The 21,652-nt window shown below is 44.6% G+C and overlaps 1 protein-coding gene across 1 annotated transcript in view; it reads left to right on the top strand.

The window, feature by feature from the left end:
• polr1a (RNA polymerase I subunit A) overlaps nt 1–21,652 on the top strand; it is a 170,458-nt gene that overhangs the window by 77,327 nt on the left and 71,479 nt on the right. Inside the window, exons 22-25 of the mRNA XM_041192484.1 lie at nt 5,222–5,387; nt 6,023–6,244; nt 7,566–7,780; nt 13,715–13,882. Of these exons, the coding sequence (XP_041048418.1) occupies nt 5,222–5,387; nt 6,023–6,244; nt 7,566–7,780; nt 13,715–13,882 (771 nt within the window). The remainder of the gene's footprint in view (nt 1–5,221; nt 5,388–6,022; nt 6,245–7,565; nt 7,781–13,714; nt 13,883–21,652) is intronic.

Raw genomic sequence — 21,652 nt, 5'->3', positions numbered from 1 at the left:
CCATGGGCATTTATTTTTTTTACCCAGTCTGTCATGTGAGACCTTGTCGAAAGCCTTGCTAAAATCCATGTACACCACATCAACTGCACTACTCTCATCAATCCTCCTTGTTACTTCCTTGAGAAATTCAATCAAATTAGTCAGACACGACCTTCCTTTAATAAATCCATGCTGACTGACCTTGATTAACCCATGTCTTTTAAGTGATGGCTTATCCTGTCCCTCAGAATTGATTCCACTAATTTGACCACTACTGAGGTCAGACTGACTGGTCTGTAATTATTCGGTCTACCCTCACTCCCTTTTAAAACAAAGGTACATCATTTTTGGATTGGAAAATGATGGTCAGACCCTCAGCAATTTTCTCCCTGGCTTCTTTTAAAAACCTGGGGTACATTTCACCCAGCCCTGGTGATTTATTCACTTTCAAGGATGCTAATCCACTTAATACTTGCTCTCTCCCTATGTTTATCACATCCAATACTTCACACTGCTCCACCTTAACTACAAAATCTGCATTGTCCCCCTCTTTTGTGAAAACAGGTACAAAGTATTCATTAAGAACCATACCCACATCCACCGCCTCCACACGTGGGTTACCTTTTTGGTCTTTTATGGGCCCTACTCTTTCCTCAGTCAATATTGAGGTAGTTAAAATCCCCTCCTATTCCTGTTCTATTGTTTTTGCAATGTCAGAGATTTGCCTACATATTTGCTCTTTTATCTCCCTTTGACTGTTTGGGGCTCGATAGTTCACTTTCAGTAGTGTGACTGTCCCTTTTTTACCCTAAGCTCAATCCATATGGCCTCAGTTGATGGTCCTTTAACCTATCATCCCTCCTCACAGCTGTAATTGCTTCTCTTTCCAAAATTGCCACCCACCTCCCTTTTTATCCCCCTTTCTATCTTGTCTGAAAACCCTGTAACCAGGAATGTTGAGCTGCCATTCCTGTCCCTCTTTAAGCCATGTTTCTGTAATCACTATAACATATTGCCACGTTTCTATCTGTACCCTCAGCTTGTCTGCTTTATTTGCTGTGCTCCTCGCAGTACCTACCCTTGAGCACTGCCAAACTTTTTTATTTGCTATCTTTTGTTTCCTGTCTTCCAGGGCCCCACCTAAGCCTGTCTCTTTATGGGGTATGTGGAACATTCCTTGTTCCAGTCCTACTCCAGCCCCCTTCCACAACTCTTTCTCCGGTACATTGATGATTACTTCGGTGTTGCTTCATGCTCTCGTCGGGACTTGGAAAAATTTATTAATTTTGCTTCCAGTCTCCACCCCTCCATCATTTTCACGTGGTCCATCTCTGACACTTCCCTTCCCTTCCTTGACCTCTCTGTCTCAATCTCTGGTGATAGACTGTCCACCAATATCCATTACAAACCCACCGACTCCCACAGCTACCTCGACTACAGCTCCTCACACCCCGCTTCCTGTAAGGACTCCATCCCATTCTCTCAGTTCCTTCGCCTCCGTCGCATCTGTTCCGATGATGCTACCTTCAAAAACAGTTCCTCTGACATGTCCTCCTTCTTCCTTAACCGAGGTTTTCCACCCACGGTCATTGACAGGGCCCTCAACCGTGTCTGGCCCATTTCCCGCGCATCCACCCTCACACCTTCTCCTCCCTCCCAGAAACATGATAGGGTCCCCCTTGTCCTCACTTATCACCCCACCAGCCTCCGCATTCAAAGGATCATCCTCCGCCATTTCCGCCAACTCCAGCATGATGCCAGCACCAAACACATCTTCCCTTCACCACCCCCCTATCGGCATTCCGTAGGGATCGCTCCCTCCGGGACACCCTGGTCCACTCCTCCATCACCCTCTACTCCTCAACCCCCTCCCATGGCACCACCCCATGCCCACGCAAAAGATGCAACACCTGCCCCTTCACTTCCTCTCTCCTCACCGTCCAAGGACCCAAACACTCCTTTCAAGTGAAGAGCATTTCACTTGCATTTCCCCCAACTTAGTCTACTGCATTCGTTGCTCCCAATGTGGTCTCCTCTACATTGGAGAGACCAAACGTAAACTGGGCGGCCGCTTTGCAGAACACCTGTGGTCTGTCCGCAAGAATGACCCAAACCTCCCTGTCGCTTGCCATTTTAACACTCCACCCTGCTCTCTTGCCCACATGTCTGTCCTTGGCTTGCTGCATTGTTCCAGTGAAGCCCAACGCAAACTGGAGGAACAACACTTCATCTTCCGACTAGGCACTTTACAGCCTTCCGGACTGAATACTGAATTCAACAACTTTAGGTCGTGAGCTCCCTCCCCCATCCCCACCCCCTTTCTGCTTCCCCCTTCCTTTTGTTTTTTTCCAATAAATTATATAGATTTTTCTTTTCCCACCTATTACCATTATTTTTAAATATTTTTAAATCTTTTATGCTCTCCCCACCCCCACTAGAGCTATACCTTGAGTGCCCTACCATCCATTCTTAATTAGCACATTCGTTTAGATAATATTACCAACTTTAACACCTATGTGTTCTTTTGTTCTATTGTTGGTGACATCTTTTGATGATCTGCTTCTATCACTGCTTGTTTGTCCCTACAGCCACACCAACCCCCTCCACTTCTCTCTTGCTCTCTCTCTCCCCCCCCCCCCCCCACACCTTAAACCAGCTTATATTTCAACTCTTTCTTGGACTCGAACTCAAGTTCTGTCGAAGGGTCATGAGGACGCGAAACGTCAACTCTTTTCTTCTCCGCCGATGCTGCCAGACCTGCTGAGTTTTTCCGGGTAATTCTGTTTTTGTTCCAGACTCACTCACTGATTTTCTGCCTCCATTACCATTTTTGATTTTGCCCCATCTGAGATGACCCTCAGGTTCCAATCCCCCTGCCAAACTAGTTTAAACCCTCTCCAGTAGCACCAGCAAACCTCCCAGCAAGGATATTGGTCCCAGCCTCATTGAGGTGCAAACCGTCCAGCTTATACAGGTCCCACCTCCTCTAGAAGCGGTCCCAGTGCCCCAGGAATCTGAATCCCACCCTCCTGAGATACAGACTGGATGCAGGGATGATGTTTCCTCTGGATGGGGGGAGGGGGATCTAGAACAATCGGTCACAATCTCAGGATACAGAGTAGGCCATTCAGGATTGGGATGAGGAGAAACTTCTTCACTCAGAGGGTGGCGAACCTGTAGAATTCTCTAGCACAGAGGGCTGTGCAGGCCAAGTCACTGAATAAATTTGAGAAGGAAATAGATAGATTTCTGGAATCCAAAGGCGTCAAGGGGTTTGGGGAGAGAGCGGGAGTATGGTGTTGAGATAAAGGATCAACCATGATCATATTGAATGGCGGAGCAGATTTTAAGGGCTGAGTGACCTACTTCTGCTTCTATTTTCAATGTTTCTGTATTTCCTGCATCATCTCTGCAGCCATGCATTCATCAGCTCTATTTCTGTGCTCACTAGTGCATGGCACTGGTAGTCATCCTTAGATTACGACCTCTGAGGGCTTGCTTTTTAACGTCTTGCCTAGCTCCTTAAAATCTGCTTTCAGGACCTTATCCCTCTTTCTACCTATGTCATTGGCACTGGCTGTTCACCCTCTTCCTTTAAGAATGTCCTGCAGCCGCTCTGTGATATCCTCAACCCTGGCACCAGTGAGGAAATGTAGCATCCTGGAGTTAAGTGTACGGCAGTCTGCTCCCCTACTACTATTCCTCTTCCACTCTTCTTCATTCCTGCCCATGCAGCTGAACCACCCATGGTACCCAGAACTTGGCTGTTGCTGCACTCCCTGAGGAACCATCGCCCTCACCAGCGTCCAAAATGGAAAACCGGTTCACGAGCCAGATAGATTCAGAGGACTCCTGCACTACCGGTCTGGTCCTCCTAGAGCTTCTGGTGGTCACCTGTCCCTCTCTGCCTTAGCGCCTCACTAAGCGTGCTATTCACATAGCCTTCAGCACTGTGAATGCACCACAGTGACCCCACCTGCCGCTCAAGTTCCTGCAGCTGGCGACACCTCCTGCAGTCATGTTCTCTAGGCCAGGTTGGGCATTTCGCATAGCTGAGCTGCCCTGCCATACCGTAAGCTTACTTACTTTTTGACTATTTACTATAAACTGGAGACTAGAAATTAAAGCAGATTTGCTCAGCAATCAGTTCCCTTTCTTGTTCTTAGTACCAGAGACTGATTTAAAAAAAAAGGTATCAGATGGAGCACCTCTTTCGCCCTGTGCATCTCTTTCACCTTGTGTACCAAATTTCCTACTCCACATTCTGTCTACTTCTCACTCAGGCATATGGGATACTTGCCTTTATTAGCCAAGGCATAGAATACAAGAGCAGAGAGGTTATGTTGGGACTGTATAAAAAGCAGTTGGGCTACAACTGGGGTACTGCATGCCGTTCTGGTCAATACATTATAGGGAGAATGTGATTGCACTGGAGAGGGTGCAGAGGAGATTTACCAGGATGCTCCCTGGGCTGGAAGGGAGTGAGCTATGAGGAAAGATTAGATAGGCTAAGATTGTTTCCCTTGGAGCAGCGAGGGTTGAGAGGGGACCTGATAGAGGTGTATAAGATTGAGGGCATAGCTAGGGTAGATAGGAAGGCAATTTTTCCATTAGTAGAGGGGTCAATAACCAGGGGGCATAGATTTAAGATAAGAGGTAGAAGGCTAAGAGAGGAGTTGAGAAACTTTTTCACCCAGAGGGTGGTGGGAGTCTAGAACTCACTGCCTGAAAGGTTGGTTGAGTCAGAAACTCTTGTAATATTTAAGAAGTATTTAGATATTCCCTTGCGTTGCCTTAGTCTCCAGGACTATGGGCCAAGCGCTGGAAAATGGGACTGGTGTAGTCAGATCTTTGTTGACCAGCGCGGACACGATGGGCCGAATGACCTGCTTATGTGCTGTAGACATCTGAGTCTATGAGGCGTAGTCTCCTGTCTTCTCGTGCGCCCCTTACTATCAGTTATGAGGGGTGGCTGAAAATGTGGTCAAAAGGTAGGTTTTAATGAGGGAGAGCACAAGAGAGAGGCGAAGGGGGTTCAGAGAATGAATTCCAGAGCTCAAGATGTAACTGCTTGAAGGCACAGTGGAGCGAGGGTAGTGAAGGATGTCAGAGTCGAAGGAACACAGATTGCTCTGCAGTATGGAGGGTGATGCTATGGTGAGCATTGTACCACTGAGCCACTCTTAACCGCAGAAAAGGGGAAGAAATAATACCATTGACTCTGATTTGAATTTTACCTTAGATGCATTATAAAACATTTGGAAGGGCTGGTGGTGCAGTATGATCTGACGGTACGAGACAGCGATGGCAGTGTTGTACAGTTTTTGTATGGTGAGGATGGTTTGGATATTCCAAAGACCCAGTTCCTGCAGGCTGAACAGTTTCCCTTTATTGCTGCTAACTATGAGGTGAGTTGTCATTCAGATGTATGAATTATTGAAAGATTTGCTTAGTAGGCTAACTCACGTAAAAATCTGCCTTACAAGAGGGCAGAAATTGTTGAACTCCCTTCCTAACAGCACCGTGGGCATACCTACAACACATGAACCGCAGAGGTTCAAGAAGGCAGCTCACCACCACCTTCTCAAGGGCAATTTGGGATGGGCAATAAATGCTGGCCTCGCCAGCGATGACCACATCCCATGAATGAATTAAAAAAAAAAATGTGAAGGCCCTGACTGGTATTCATGACCCTTGCTTGAGAGTGGCAGTGTGACACTGAGCAAGGGCCTAAGAGCGGGAGAATCCCGTTCGGCTCCTCAAACCTGTTGTGCCATTCAATAGAACATGCCTGACCTGTATCTTTAACTCCATCAACCCACCTTCCTTCCGTAACTTGCCTGCCTAACAATCTATCAATCTCAGTTTTGAAATTTTCAATTGGCCTAACCTCTGCCGTTTTTAGGCTAAGATTTCCAATCTCGACTCCCAGATGAAGAATAGGTATCCAAGGATAAAGGAAGAAGTCTGGGTTTAAGGGGGGATAAATTGAATAGGAACTCTTCAGCAAATTTGATGCAGCTGTATCTGTTGTATTTGTTAGGTCATCAAAAAGTCGAAGCATTTGGAAGAGGTTTTACGTAAAATGGATTCAAAGGCTGCAAACAAGTTACATGAAGCAATAAAGAAATGGAAGGCAAAACACCCAGCTCCCTTAACTCGTCTCGGCGCATTCCTGTTGTATTCACAGAAGAAGTTCAGTAAGATCAAGGGGATGAACCCAGAAGGAATGCTGGCAAGTTCCAGAGAACTTGCAACCCATCAAGTGAGTATGTGATCTGAATAAGGAATTCACTGTACTACAGAAAGAGCAAGAAGAGACTTTTTGTTCCATCGAGCCTACTCTACCCAGTGTCCGTGTATGACTATTCTGTTACAAGCTTCTTTCCCCATCATCTCTCCCCCCGCCAGTCCATTGACCCCTGAGGTTTATGCGAGGGAGGGCAGATCAGGGAATTTGGGTGCAGAGATTAGGTATTATCTGACCTGTTTGAAAGAACTCTCGTCAGTTTATGGGCCATGAGCTATCAAATTTGTCCTGGAACTTGGTTGGCACTCCCCGAACTCATTCTCTGTGGGACTCTAACAGATTGAGAACGCGATCACCTTACATTGTCACCTTACCACTTTCTGAATCGAGAGCCTAGAATTGAAAAGGCAGCGTTCAATGAATCAGAGAAATTTCAGCAGACAGAGTCCATTCTATAAGGGTGCTGGTTTCACACCAGAGCTACCTACTCTAATCTAACTAATCTCATTTTTCTGCACTTTCCTCATACACTTCAATATTTTTGTTTTTTCCTGTCTAAATGTCGAGGGCTGATGCAACTTCAGCAGCCACTTGTGGTAATGCATCACATGTCTTAAGAAACTGAGTTTGAAAGAATCCCTTGTGACCTGCCCATGTAAATCCAGTACAGATTCCAAATGAATGACCCATTTTATTATCAATGGAAATCATTTCTCACAACTTAGATTCTCAAGTCCTTTTTTCAAATTGTGAATGCAACAACTTCTATTTGTGTAGCACCTTTAATGCAGTAAATCACCCTAAGCCACTTGATAGGAGCATAATCAGACAAAAATTAACATTGAGCCGAAGGAGATATTTGGACATGTGGCTAAAAACTTGGCCAAAGAGGCAGTTTTCAAGGAAGGCTTCAAAGGAGGAGGGATTTAGGGAGGGAATTCCAGAGCTTTGGGCTGAGGCAGCTGAAGGCCAGGCTGGCAGTGGTGGGACCAAGAAAGTAGGGGATGCACAGAATGACTTGAGTTGGAGGAATGCAAGGCTCTTAAGAGTGTCAGAGGGCTGAAGGAGGTTACAGAGAATAAGGACTGTGGACCCAGAAACTGTTGCACTAAGTACAGGGATGTTTTAACCCATTGTACCAGCCAGGGATGCACTAAAGTGAGTTTTATTTTGTGTTGTGTTGTTTGCAATTCCTGGAGATTTGGGAGCTGCTGAATGAAAAGAGCAAATATAAGTATTTGAAGAATGCTATTGTCCTGTCCCTTGCTTTTCTGTTTTAACTCATTTAGCCAGCCAGGCATGTACTAAAATTGATTTGTTTTTCTGTTGTCTGCAGCTACTGGAGATTTGGAAGTCACTGGATGAAAAGAAAAAATTTAAATATATGAAGAAGGCTGCTCAGTGTCCTGACCCTTGCTTTTCAATTTATCGCCCAGATATTTATTTTGGCTCAGTTTCAGAAAGCTTTAGTGACACTGTGGATAAATACTTCACTGACCAAGACAGCAAAGGACTGAGTAGCTACAGCAAGTCAGAGCTATCGCTGGACCGGTATTTATCAAGTATCTTATCTGATGTACCTTTGTTTAGCTTTTCTCTTAAAAATATAAGAAAGGCCAGATGCTATACTGGTGCCTGGGAAGGTGGGGTAAATAGTATTTGGAAATGAACTCCACAATGGACAAAAGCTAGTTACCAATCGAAAATTTTTTTTAAAAAATTGCTAACTAACTACAATTATTGTGATTAATTAATTTGGAGAGGGAATGGTTTCAATTAAGTGTCCCTTAATGTTGACCAGGCCCTCAATATTCACGTTACCTTAGGCTAAGCATAGCAAAACCTAGAATCATAGAATTAATTACACACTGCCGACAACACACAAGAAGGCCATACAGCCTGTCATGTCTGTGCCGGCTCTCTGTAAGAGCAGTTCACCTTGTTCATCCATGCCTTTTCCCCATAGTCCTACAATTTCTCTTCAGATAATTATCCAGTTGGCTTTTGAAAGCCATGATTGAATTAGCTTCCACCACACTCAGGAAGTGCATTCCAGATCCTAACTACTTGATGCATTAAAAAAAAGTTTTCCCTCATGTCGCCATTACTTCTTTTGCCAGTTATCTTAACTCGGTGCTCTCTGGTACTTGATCCTTCCACCAATGGGAACAGTTTCTCCTTTTCAATTCTGTCCAAGCCCTCATGATTTTGAACACTTCTATCAAATCTGTTACTAATCTTCTCTCCTCCAAGAAGAGTAACCCCAGTTTCTCCAATCTATCCATATAACTGAAGCTCTTCATTCCTGGGACCATTTTTGGACCAGTCATATAAATACCATGGCTACAAGAGCTGGTCAGAGTCTGGGAATTCTGCAGGGAATAACTTACTTCCTGACTCCCCAAAGCCTATCCACCATCTAAAAGGCACAAGTCAGGAGTGTGAGGGAATACTCTCCATTTGCCTGGCTGAGTACAGCTCCAACAACACTCGAGAAATTGGACATCATCCAGGGCAAAGCAGCCCGCTTGATTGGCACTCCATCCACTGGCGCACAGTAGCAGCAGTGTGTACCATCTACGAGATGCACTGTCATAACACATCAAGGCTTCTTCACCAGCATCTTCCAAACCTGTGACATCAACCAAGGACAAGGGCAGCAAATGCATTGTAGCACTACTACATGCATGTTCCCCTCCAAGCCACACGCTAACTTGGAACAACATCACCGTCCCTTCACTATCACTGGGTCAAAATCCTGGAACTCCCTTCCGAACAGCACTGTGGGTGTACCTACACCACATGGACTGCAGTGATTCAAGAAGGCAGCTCAGCACCACCTTCTCAAGGGCAATTAGGGATGGGAAATAAATGCTGGCCCAGCCAGCGAAGCCCATATCCTGTGACAAAATGAAATATAAATTCTGGTGAATCATTTCTGCAACCTCCTTAATAACTTCACATCCTTGCAATAGTAAAGTCTACACATACCTTATCAGGGATGAGGAATTGAGCTGGAGGCAGAAAAGATTGGCTAAGGAACTTATCTCTACTTGATTTGATTGCAAGATTGCACAGTTGGTGAAACGTAGATCTGTCACATTTTGTTTCACTGTTGTAAAAACAGTTTTTGTTTCACTGTCATTGTAAAAAGTAGCAGTTTTTTTTTAAACCTTTGCACTGTAGCAAGTTTGAATCCTGTGGCTTTTTATTGTATAATTACTCATCATATTATGTGTATTGTGATAATCTGAATCATTTTAACCAGCATGTACAAGGAACCCTGAAGACCTTATGATTCACAGTTTCTAGCCATTGCTGCAAAGACTGGTTTCACACAGGCTCTGCTCCTCTTCATTGATAGCAAAGGCCATAGCCATTTGCACTCACGATTGTTGCATTTTGCAGCCACTTGAGATCATGTTTGACACAGGCTGTGGCCTATTTATAGTTGCCAGAAGTGCAATCAGCAGTTGTTGGTGTCGAATTGGTGGTTGATTGCTGTCATTGCTAGCACAGTACTCGGTTGCTTATGGATAATTCAACTGAGTGCTAACACAATCCAGTTTTATGTCAAGTGCATCTTGGTGCTGTTGCTAGTGAAGAACATATGTACTGCTAGCACAATTCAGCTTCACTGACAATGCAGTTACTACCAGCACAGTCCACTTTCATTTATAGTGCAGTAGAGACTGATAACAATCATGACCCATGACCACTACCATCTAGAAGGACAAGGACAGCAGGAGATGGGAACACCACCACCTAGAAGTTCCCCTCCAAGTCACTCACCATCCTGACTATATCGCCGTTCCTTCGCTGTCGCTGAGTCAATACCCTGGAACTCCCTTCTTAACAGCACTGTGGCTGTACCTACACCACATGGACTGCAGCAGTTCAAGAAGGGAGCTCACCACCACCTTCTCGAGGGCAGCCACAGATGGGTGATAAATGCTGGCTCACATCCTGTGAATGAATTTAAAAAAAGATCTGATTCTGCTGTTAGCAGAGTTGTAAAGTGCCAGTACATAGAAAGCCCAAAAAGGGAGGGGACAGTTCTGGACCTAATATTTGGAAATGAGCCTGTTCAGGTGGAAGGTGTATCAGTAGGGGAGCATTTTGGAGGTAGTGACCATAACTCAGTTAGATTTAGGATAGTTATGGAAAAGGATAAGGTTGGGCCAGGAATAAAAGCTCTGAATTGGGGAAAGGCTAATTTTACTAAGATGAGACGCTTTGGCCCAAGTGGACTGGGAGCAGCTACTTGCAGATGGAACTGTGACAGAGCAGTAGGAGGCGTTCAAGGAGGAAATAGCGAGAGTACAGGGCAAATATGTTTCCATGAAGACAAAGTGGGGGGGAAACCAAGCCTGGAGAACCCTGGATGTCAAGGGACATAAAGGTTAGGATTAAGAAAATAAAAGAAACTTATGGCAAGTACCGAGGGCTCAATACGGCAGAGTCCCTAGAGGAGTATAAAAAGTGCAGAAAGGAACTTAAAAAGGAAATTAAGAAAGCTAAGAGAGTACATGAGAAAGCATTGGTGGGTAGAATAAAGGAATACCCAAAGGGGTTTTTTAAACATATAAGGAGCAAGAGAATAACTAGGGAAAGAGTAGGTCCAATTAGGGACCATAGAGGCCGTCTATGTATGGACCCGGAAGACATAGTCCTCAATTAATACTTTGCGTCCGTCTTCACAATGGAAAAGGACAACGCAGGTATAGATACCAGGGTGGAGGACTGAAATATTAGAGGAAATTAACATAGAGAGAGAGGAGGTACTAGCGAGTTTAACGGCCTTAAAAGTGGATAAATCTGTGGGCCTGAATGAGATGTTTCCCAGGCTGTTGAGGGAGTCAAGGGAAGAGAAATCAGCGGCCCTGGCAGTAATTTTCAAATCCTCTCTGGCCACAGGTGAGGTGCCAGAGGACTGCTAATGTTCTCCCATTATTAAAAAAGGGAGAAAGGGGCAGACCAGGAAATTACAGGCCAGTCAGTCTAATCTCGGTGGTGGGGAAGTTACTAAAAAAAATCCTGAGGAGCAGAATATATCTGCACTTGGAGAGGCATGGATTCATCAGGGATAGTCAGCACGGATTTGTTAAGGGAAGGTCGTGTTTGACAAATTTGATTGAATTTTTTGAGGAGGTAACCAGGAGTGTTGATGAGGGTAATGCATCTGATGTGGTCTACATGGACTTTTACAAGGCTTTTGATAAGGTGGCAGACTGGTCAAGAAAGTAAGAGCCCATGGGATCCAAGGCAAAGTGGCACGTTGAATCCAAAGGTGGCTGAGAGGCAGGAAGCAGAGGGTGATGGTAGAGGGATGTTTCTCTGACTGGAAGCCTGTTTCCAGTGGGTTCCGCAGGGCTCAGTGCTGGGGCCCTTGCTGTTTGTGGTGTACATAAATGATTTGGACTTAAATGTAGGAGGTATGATCAAAAAGTTCACGGATGACGCGTAGGGTGGTAAATAGTGAGGAGGATAGCTGTAAACTGCAGGAGGATATCAATGGACTGGTCAGGTGGCCAAAGCAGTGGCAAATCGAATTCAACACAGAAAAGTGTGAGGTAATGCACTTGGAGCAGGCTAACAAGGCAAGGGATTACACTATGAATGGAGCACCCTGGAAAGTACTGAAGACCAGAGGGACATTAGTGTGCATATCCACAGATCCCTGAAGTAGCAGGGCAGCTAGATAAGGTGGTTAAGAAGGCACGTGGGATACTTGCCTTTATTAGCCGAGGCATAGAATACAAGAGTAGGGAGGTTATGCAGGAACTGCATAAAATGTTAGTTAGGCCACAACTGGAGTACTGCGTGCAGTTCTGGTCACCACATTATAGGAAGGATGTGATTGCACTGGAGAGGGTGCAGAGGAGATTTACCAGGATGCTGCCTCGGCTGGAGGGTCTGAGCTATGAGGAGAGATTGGATAGACTGTGTTTGTTTTCTTTGGAGCAGCAAAGGTTGAAAGGGGACCTAGTAGAGGTGTGTAAAATTATGAGGGACATAGGGTGGATAGGAAGGCACGTTTACCATTAGTAGAGCCAGGAGGCATAGATTTAAGATAAGAGTTAGAAGGCTAAGAGGGGAGTTGAGGAGAAATTTTTTGCACCCAGAGGGTGGTGGGAGTCTGGAACTCACTGCCTGAAAAGGTGGTTGAGTCAGAAACTCTCGTAACATTTAAGAAATATTTAGATATTCATTTGTGTTGCCATAGCCTCCATTGCTATGGGCCAAGTGCTGCAAAATGGGATTAGTGTAGTCAGATCTTTGTTGACTGGCGCGGACACGATGGGTCCAATGGCCTCCTGTGCTGTAAATGTCTATGAGCCTATGGGATCAAAAGGCTCTGAAATTAACTTTTGCTGTGAAAATATAGAATAATTGGTGCCTTCAAGAATTGTTTAAAAATTACAAATTTGCCTCCTTAAATTTTATTAAATACTTTGGAAACGTTCCCTTTTTGTTTGTATGTAAAGGGTGAAGGAAATAAAATCTTGCACTTATGTAAAGATTTTCAACCCATGTCCCATAGGACTCCACAAAACTCTTTTTTGTAATGTAGGAAACACGACAGCCAGTTGTGCTCAACAAGATCCCACATCATTTTGCTGTGCTCGTATAGCATGTTTAGTTAAATCATGTTGCACACGTAAGATAAAATGCTGGATTTTCCTGTTCTTTCCCTTGATCTAATTGAGGGAAGGCAATGGAGTAATGATATTGCCACTGGACTAGTAGACAGAGACCCAGGATAATGTTCTGGGGACCTGGTTTCGAAATTTGAATTTAAAAAAAGTCTTCTCATGCACCCTCTCATACAATCGCAGGAGGTCTAACACTTGCCCCTCTTACCTCCTCTTCTTCACGTCCAATCCACCAAATGCTCCCTCCAAGTGAAGCAGTGACTTACATGTACTTCTTTCGATTTAATATATTGTATTTGCTGCTCACATTGCGATCTCCTCTACACTGGGGAGACCAAACACAGACTGGGTGACCGCTTTGCGGAACACCTCTATTCAGCCCACAAGCCCGACTCTGCACTGCACTATCCCAGATCTTCCCTTTGTTCTTCCTCCCAGTCCCCCATTTATACAATTAAAAGTGTAATGATGACCATGTCATAAAAACCCATCTGGTTCACTAACTTACCTGGTCTGGCCTACATGTGACTCCAGACCCACAGCAACGTGGTTAACTCTTAAATGCCACCTGAAATGGTCTAGCAAGCCACTCATTTCTCAAGGGTAATTAGGAACGGGCAATAAATGCTGGCCTAGCCAGCGAGGCTTCCATCCCATGAATGAATATATTTTTAAAAAATACGGGGACATTTGTGTGGGTTAGCTGTCAGAAGGACAAATTTTCCCGTATTTTTCCTTCGCTCTGATCCAAACAAAGGCTGGATGAGGAAAATGCACCTGGATTATAGTCAGTTAAAAGCCTGACTGCACCTTTCTCTCCCTTCTTTAGTTTAAAGGAGCTGTTGTGTCTCAAGTGGCAGCGAGCTCTGTGTGAGCCAGGAGAGGCAGTTGGACTCCTTGCAGCGCAAAGTATTGGAGAGCCATCAACACAGATGACGCTGAACACTTTCCATTTTGCAGGCAGAGGTGAAATGAATGTCACTTTGGGTATCCCCAGGTAAGAGAGAATTATGAAATGAAGGCAAGGAATTGCTGGAAAGACTCAGCAGGTCTGGCAGCATCTGTGGAGAGAGAAACCGAGTTCACGTTTCGAGTCCAATATGGCTTCTTCAGAACTGACGAAGGTAGAAATGTTGATGAAACGGAGGAAGAACATAAGGGAAGGTCTGGGATAGGGTAGAGGACAGAGAGAGATTAAATGATCAAGCTGTCATAGAACATAAGGCAAAAGGAATGCTAATAGTTGTAGTTTTTAAAAAAAGCATTTTTCTCGAATGAGTGTGAATGGCAGAATAATGAACAGCTGTATCTGAAAGCTAAAACATGAAAAATAAGGTTCAGATATGGCAAAAATAACAGAATCAAAATGGGAAACTGGGTTCATGGTCCGAAATTGTTGAACCCTATGTTGAATCCATCAGGTTGTAAAGTGTATAATTGAAAAATGAGGTGCTGTTGCTTGAGCTTCACTGGAACAGTGTAACAGGTCAAGGACAGAAAGGTGTGCATGAGATCAAAGTAGTGAATTAAAGGCAAGCAGCCGGGAGCTTAATCACCTCCAAAACCTCATCCCCTCCCATGGCACCTTCCCATGCAATCGCAGGAGGTCTAACACTTGCCCTTTTTACCTCCCCTTCCTCACGTCCAAGCCACCAAACACACCTTCCAGGTGAAGCAGTGATTTACATGTACTTCTTTCGATTTAGTGTATTGTATTCGCTGCTCATATTGCGATCTCCTCTACACTGGGGAGACCAAACGCAGACTGGGTGACTGCTTTGTGGAACATAGTCCACAAGCACAACTCTGCATTGCACTATCCCAGACCTTCCCTTTGTTCTTCCACTTCCTTATCCCCCCTTCAATGGCATAAACCTCATCACATTTCTACCTCCCTTCAGTTCTAAAGAAGAGACATTTTGGATCGAAACGCTAACTCTGTCTCTCTCTCCACAGATGCTGCCTGATCTGCTGAGTATTTCCAGCACTTTGTTTTTTTAATTTCATATTTCCAGCATCTGCGGTATTTTATTTTTATTTAAGAATAGCCAGTGGGAATTGAACTGGTAAGTCTTTCTCTTTAATTTCTCAGTAGCCTAGTTAAAAGTTTGGTAAGGTAGCTGACTCAGCTGACTGTGTGACAGTTAAATGTCAATCACCTGAAGCCTGATTAGGGCCTGAATAGGGGTTAATTACTATGTGAAGCTTAACTAGTGGTGAGTCAGCTCAGCTCAATTTAAGAAAGGGACTATCTTGAAGCACACTACAGGTTGCTTGCATACGACCAGGGGAGAGAGCTCAACATGAGTGAGATACAGCCAGAGTGGGTATTGGCAATTTGGTACACAGTGGGAATTCGGTGCTTAGGGGACGAGGTGCTCTTTGCATTTTTTCTTTGCTATCTTCAGAGTGTGGGTCTTGCCCTGCTGGAGGCTACAAGGGAAAAGAATCACTGGTAAGTAGTGGGTAAGGTATTTACTACTTTAATCGCTTATAGTTTAAGGTTTTTTTGTGGTTTATAGTTTGTATATTCTACAGTAACGAGGATCGGGAAAGAAGGGCCCTAGAGTAATTGATTTAAAAGGTTTAATTTAAAGGGATAAGACATGGCTGGAGAGCTCGAAGCTGTGGTGTGCTCCTCATGCTCCATGTGGGAAGCTGGGGTCATTTCCAGTGCCCGGACCAGCATGCATGCAAGAAGTGTGTCCAGTTGCAGCTCCTGGAAGCTCAGGTTTCAGAGCTGGAACGGCGGCTGGGGACACTATGGAGCATCCTCGAGTCTGAGAGCATCGTGGATAGCACGTTTAGAGAGGTGGTCACACCGCAGCTGGAGGGACTTGAGGAAGGAAGGGAACGGGTGACCACCAGGCAGTCCAAGAGAAACAGGCAGGTATTTCAGGAGTCCCCTGGGGTTCCGCTCGCAAATCGGTCTTCCATTTTGGAGGCTGATGAGGGCGTTGGTTCCTCCAGGGAGCGCAGACAGAGCCAAGCTTCTGGCACCACAAGCAGCCTGTCTGTACAGGAGGGGAGGAAGAGCAATAGTAATAGGGGATTCTATCGTCAGGGGAACAGATAGGTGCTACTGTGGCCGTCAGTGTGACTCCAGGATGGTATGTTGTCTCCCTGGTGCCAGGGTCCAGGATGTCACTGAGTGACTACAGGGCATTCTGAAGGGGGAGGCTGATAAGGCAGAGGTCATGGTACACGTTGGTACCAATGACATAGGTAGAAAGAGGGATGAGGTCTTGCATCAAGAATTCAGGGAATTAGGCAGTAGACGAAAAAGCAAGACCTCTTGGGTTGTATTCTCTGGATTACTCCCAGTGCCATGTGCTAGCAAGCTCAGAAATAGGCGAATAGCACAGATGAATACGTGGCTTAAGAGTTGGTGCAAGAGGGAGGGTTTTAGATTCCTGGTTCACTGGGACCGTTTCTGGGGAAGGTGGGAACTGTACAAGCAGGACGGTCTACATCTGAACCAGAGCGGGACTACCATCCTTGTGGGTGGGTTTGCTAGTGCTGTTAGGAGGACTTTAAACTAATTTGGCAGGGGGAGGGGACACAGAATGTTAGCATAATAGGGACACATCATAATACAGTAAAACAATCAAGTCAGAGGGAGTACAGCTGCATTGGTTTTCAAGGGAATAAGGCAAGGCTGTATGGCCTCTACTTTAATGCCAGGAGTATTACAGGTAAGATGGATGAGTTATGGGTGAGGATTGACACGTGGAATTGTGATATAGTAGCCATCACTGAGACATGGTTGAGGGATGGGCAGGATTGGCAACTCAACATTCCGTGATATAGAATCTTCAGGCGAGACAGGGGAGGGGGTAAAAGAGGAGAAGGCATTGCATTATTAGTTAAGGAGTCAGTTACTGCAGTAAGGAGAGATGATATCTTAGAGGGGGCATCGAATGAAGCTTTGTGGATAGAGCTTAACAATAAAAAAGGGGCAGCCACATTGTTAGGTGTTTATTATAGACCTCCAGATAGCCAGCGGGAAATTGAGGAGCAAATATGTGCACAATTTGTGGAGGTGTGTAAAAACAATAATAATAGGGTAATTATATTAGGCGATTTCAACTTTCCCAACATTAATTGGGATAGACATAGTGTTAAGGGCTTGGATGGAGTGGATTTTTTGAAATGTGTACAGGAGAACTTTTTAGGTCAATATGTAGAGGGTCCAACAAGGGACGACGCAGCGCTGGACCTAATTCTGAGGAATGAAGCTGGACAGGTGGCTGAGGTGGTGGTGGGTGAACATTTTATTGATAGCGACTACAACATGGTACAGTTTAATAAAAGCAAAACACTGAGGATGCTGGAAATCTGAAACAAAAACAAAAATACCTGGAAAAACTCAGCAGGTCTGACAGCATCTGCGGAGGGGAATACAGTTAACGTTTCGAGTCCGTATGACTCTTCATTAGATCTAAGAAATATAGAAATGAGGTGGAATATAAGCTGGTTGAAGGGGGGTAGGACAGGTAGAGCTGGGTAGAGGGCCAGTGATAGGTGGAGGCAAAGAAGAGGTGGTGATATTAGCTGAGGAATGTGCCAATGATGACATTAAGGTTAGAAAGCTGGACGAGCAAATGACAGATAGCCCTAGTGGGGGTGGGGTGGGAGAAGGGATCGAAATAGGCTAAAAGGTAGAGATAAAACAATGGAGAGAAGTACATTTAAAAATAATGGAAATAGGTGGGAAAAATATATATATAAAAAATTATAAATCATTAGAAAAATGGGGATCGGAAAGGGGGTGGGGATGGAGGAGAGAGTTCATGATCTAAAGTTGTTGAACTCAGTATTAAGACCGGAATGAACCCAGACCTCCCTGTCGCTTGCCATTTCAACACACCACCCTGCTCTCATGTCCACATGTCCGTCCTTGGCCTGCTGCAATGTTCCAGTAAAGCTCAACGCAAACTGGAGGAACAGCACCTCATCTTCTGACTAGGCACTTTACAGCCTTCTGGACTTAATATTGTGTTCAACAACTTTAGATCATGAACTCTCTCCTTCATCCCCACCCTCTTTCCGATGCCCCTTTTTCTAATAATTTCTAATTTTTTATATATATATATATATATATATATATATATATTTCTTTCTTTTCCCACTTATTTCCAGTATTTTTAAATGTATTTCCATCCGTTGTTTTATCTCTACCTTTTAGTCTGTTTTGATCCCTTCCCCCCACCCCACCCCCACTAGGGCTATCTGTCACTTGCTCGTCCTGCTTTCTACCCTTAATGTCATCGTTAGCACATTTCTCAATTAATATCACCACTGTCAACACCCCTTTGTCCTTTTGTCTATGACATCTTTGGCAATCTCTTCTTTGCCTCTGCCTATCACTGGCCCTCTTCCCAGCCCTACCTGTCCCACCCCCCTTCAACCAGTTTATATTCCACCTCATTTCCATATTTCTTAGTTCTGATGAAGAGTCATACTGACTCGAAACGTTAACTGTATTCCTCTCCACAGATGGTACAGTTTAAGTTTGTTATGGACAAAAAAATTGACAAGTTGCAAAAAAATGTTTTGGATTGGGGGAGAGTGGATTTTAGTAAAATAAGGCATGATCTGGCCAGGGTAGACTTGGAACAGCTACTTGTGGGGAAATCTACAGAGGAGCAATGGGGGGGCGTTCAAAAAGGAAATGGGGAGGGTACAGGTTCAACATGTTCCCTCTATGGTGATAGGAAGGAGTAACAAGCCCAGAGAACCACGGATGACCAGAGATATTCAGGATACGATGAGAAGGAAAAGAGAGACTTTTAGCAGGTACAAGGGAAGCAAATCAGCAGAGGCATTAGTGGAGTACAGACAGTGCAGGGTGGAGCTTAAGAAAGCAATTAGGAGAGCAAAGAGGGGATCTGAGAAAGCACTGGCTGGTAAAAGTCGGGAAAATCCCAAGATATTCCATAAGTATATCAATGGGAAGAGGATAACCTGGGAAAGAGTGGGGCCCATAAGGGACCAAGGGGGCAATCTATGGGTAGAGCCAGAGGACATCAGTAGAGTGTTGAATGAATACTTCACATCCGTCTTCACCCAAGAGAATGGGGATGAAGGTATTGAACTCAGGGAGAGAGACTGCAAGGTTCTTAAGCAAATTGATATCGAGAGTGACAAGGTATTGGAGGTGTTGGCAGGCTTAAAAATGGACAAATCTCCAGGTACAGATGATTTGTGTCTCATACTGATGAGGGAGGCAAGAGAGGAGATCGCAGGGACTCTGACCCAAATTTTTAATCCCTCTCTGGCCACGGGGGAGGTGCCAGAGGACTAGAGAACAGCTAATGTGGTTCTGCTAATTAAGAAGGGTTGTAGAGATAAGCCAGATAACTACAGGCCAGTGAGTCTCACATCAGTGGTAGGGAAACTATTGGAGAAAGTTCTACAGGAGTGGATCTATCTCCACTTAGGCAAGGTTTGATCAGGGATAGTCAGCATGGCTTTGTCAGAGGGAGGTCATGCCTAACAAATTTGATTGAATTTTTTGAGGAGGTGACCAGGTGTGTAGATGAGGGTAGTGCAGTTGATGTAGTTTATATGGATTTCAGCAAAGCCTTTGACAAGGTCCCACATGGGAGACTTATAAAGAAGGCAAATGCACATGGGATACAGGGTAATTTGATAAGGTGGATTCAAAATTGGCTTAGTTGTAGGAAACATAGGGTGATGACAAAAGGATGCTTTAGTGACTGGAAGCCAGTGTCCAGTGGCGTACCACAGGGATCTGTGCTGGGTCCCCTATTATTTCTCATTTATATAAACGACATAGATGACTATGTGGGGGATAGGATTAGTAAGTTTGCAGATGACACAACGATTGGCTGGGTGGTTAACAGTGAGGTTGAGTGTCTTGGGCTACAGGAAGATATAGACGGGATTGTCAAATTGGCAGATAAGTGGCAGATTTAACCCTGAAAAGTGTGAGGTGATGCACTTTGGAAGGAATAATTTGACAAGGAAGTATTCAATGAACGGTATGACACAAAGTAGTTCTGAGGAACAAAGGGACCTTGGCGTGTGTGTCCATAGATCTCTGAAGGCGGAGGGGCGTGTTAGTGGGGTGGTGAAAAAGGCATATGGGACACTTGCCTTTATCAATCAAGGCATAGATTACAAAAGTAGGGAGGTCATGTTGGAGTTGTATAGAACCTTGGTGAGGCCACAGCTGGAGTACTGTGTGCAGTTCTGGCCACCACATTATAGGAAGGATGTGATTGCACTAGAGGGGGTGCAGAGGAGATTCACCAGGATGTTGCCTGGGATGAAACATTTAAGTTATGAAGAGAGATTGGATAGATTTGGGTTGTTTTCATTGGAGCAGCGAAGACTGAGAGGCGACCTGATCAAGGTGTACAAGATTATGACGGGCATGGACAGGTGGATAGGGAGCAGCTGTTCCCCTTAGTTGAAGGGTCAGTCACAAGGGGCCATAAGTTCAAGGTGAGGGGCAGGAGGTTTAGGGGGGATGTGAGGAAAAAGCTTTTTACCCAGAGGGTGGTGACGGTCTGGAATGTTCTGCCTGGGAGGGTGGTGGAGGTGGGTTGCCTCACATCCTTTAAAAAGTACCTGCGTGAGCACTTGGCATGTCATAACATTCAAGGCTATGGGCCAAATGCTGGTAAATGGGATTAGGTAGGTAGGTCAGGTGCTTCTCAGGTGTTGGTGCAGACTCGATGGGCCGAAATAGTGAAATAAATGGCCAGATCATCTGTTTTAGTGTTCAGATTGAGGGATATATGTTGGCCAGGACACCAGATTAAACTCAACTACTCTTCTTCAAATAGTGCTATGGGACCTTTTGTATCTATCTGAGAGGGCAGACATTGTCTCACTTTAATGTCTCATCTGAAAGACGACAACTTTGACAGTTCTGTATGCCCTCAGCGCTGTATAGGAGCATCAGCCTAGGCACTTGAACCCATTACAATGACTTGGGTGCATCTGCTAAATACTGATGATGGGAGAATAAGGTTAGGGATATCCATTTTGACAGATGGAACACTTTGTATCTTTTTTATCCAGTATCAGATTCAAGTGCTCTTTGCACAGGTAAAAGATAATTAGGCAATCAGTAAACACTCTCCACTCTAACAGCTTCCCCAGCTGATTATTGTCCTATTTGCTTCCGACCCACTATTCCTTGGTGTGTGTGTAACTTCTGTATAAGGTGTATTTAAAAAATACAAAGTTATGTGGGAAAATAAGCTATGAGGAGGACACAGAGGCTGCTGTGGAATATAGACCAGAATGAGCAAGTACATGCCAGACAGAACATAATGTGGTTCCCCTCATTATGCTTCTATGAAGTTATCCACTTTGGTAGGAAAAACAGAAAACCAGAATAGAATATTTCTTAAGTGGTGAGACACTAAAACCTGGGTGTCCCTGTGCAGAAAGTTGATATTTATTAAATTGTTTATCAAATTATTTTAATAAATCTTAAGGTTAGCATGCAGGTACAGAAAGCAATTAGGAAGGGAAATGGTATGTTAGCCTTTATTGGAGGGATTGAAGTGTAAAAGTAAAGAAGTCTTATGACAAATATATTAGGCCTTGATCTGTGTTTCTATGGTGATGTATTTTGGTTGCTAAAGGAATTAAGATGTATAAGGATCACGCAGAAAGGTAGAGTTGAGGTAGAAGATTCAGGTAGACCTTGCTGAATGGCAGCACATGCTTGAAAGACTGGTCTTTTTCTGCTTTTATTTGTTATGTTCTTATGCCTCCTGATTTC

This window comes from Carcharodon carcharias, chromosome 1 (assembly GCF_017639515.1).
Source record: "Carcharodon carcharias isolate sCarCar2 chromosome 1, sCarCar2.pri, whole genome shotgun sequence".
NCBI lineage: Eukaryota > Metazoa > Chordata > Chondrichthyes > Lamniformes > Lamnidae > Carcharodon > Carcharodon carcharias.
Note: the sequence above shows the minus strand (reverse complement) of the source record. Positions and strands in the feature narration are given on the sequence as shown.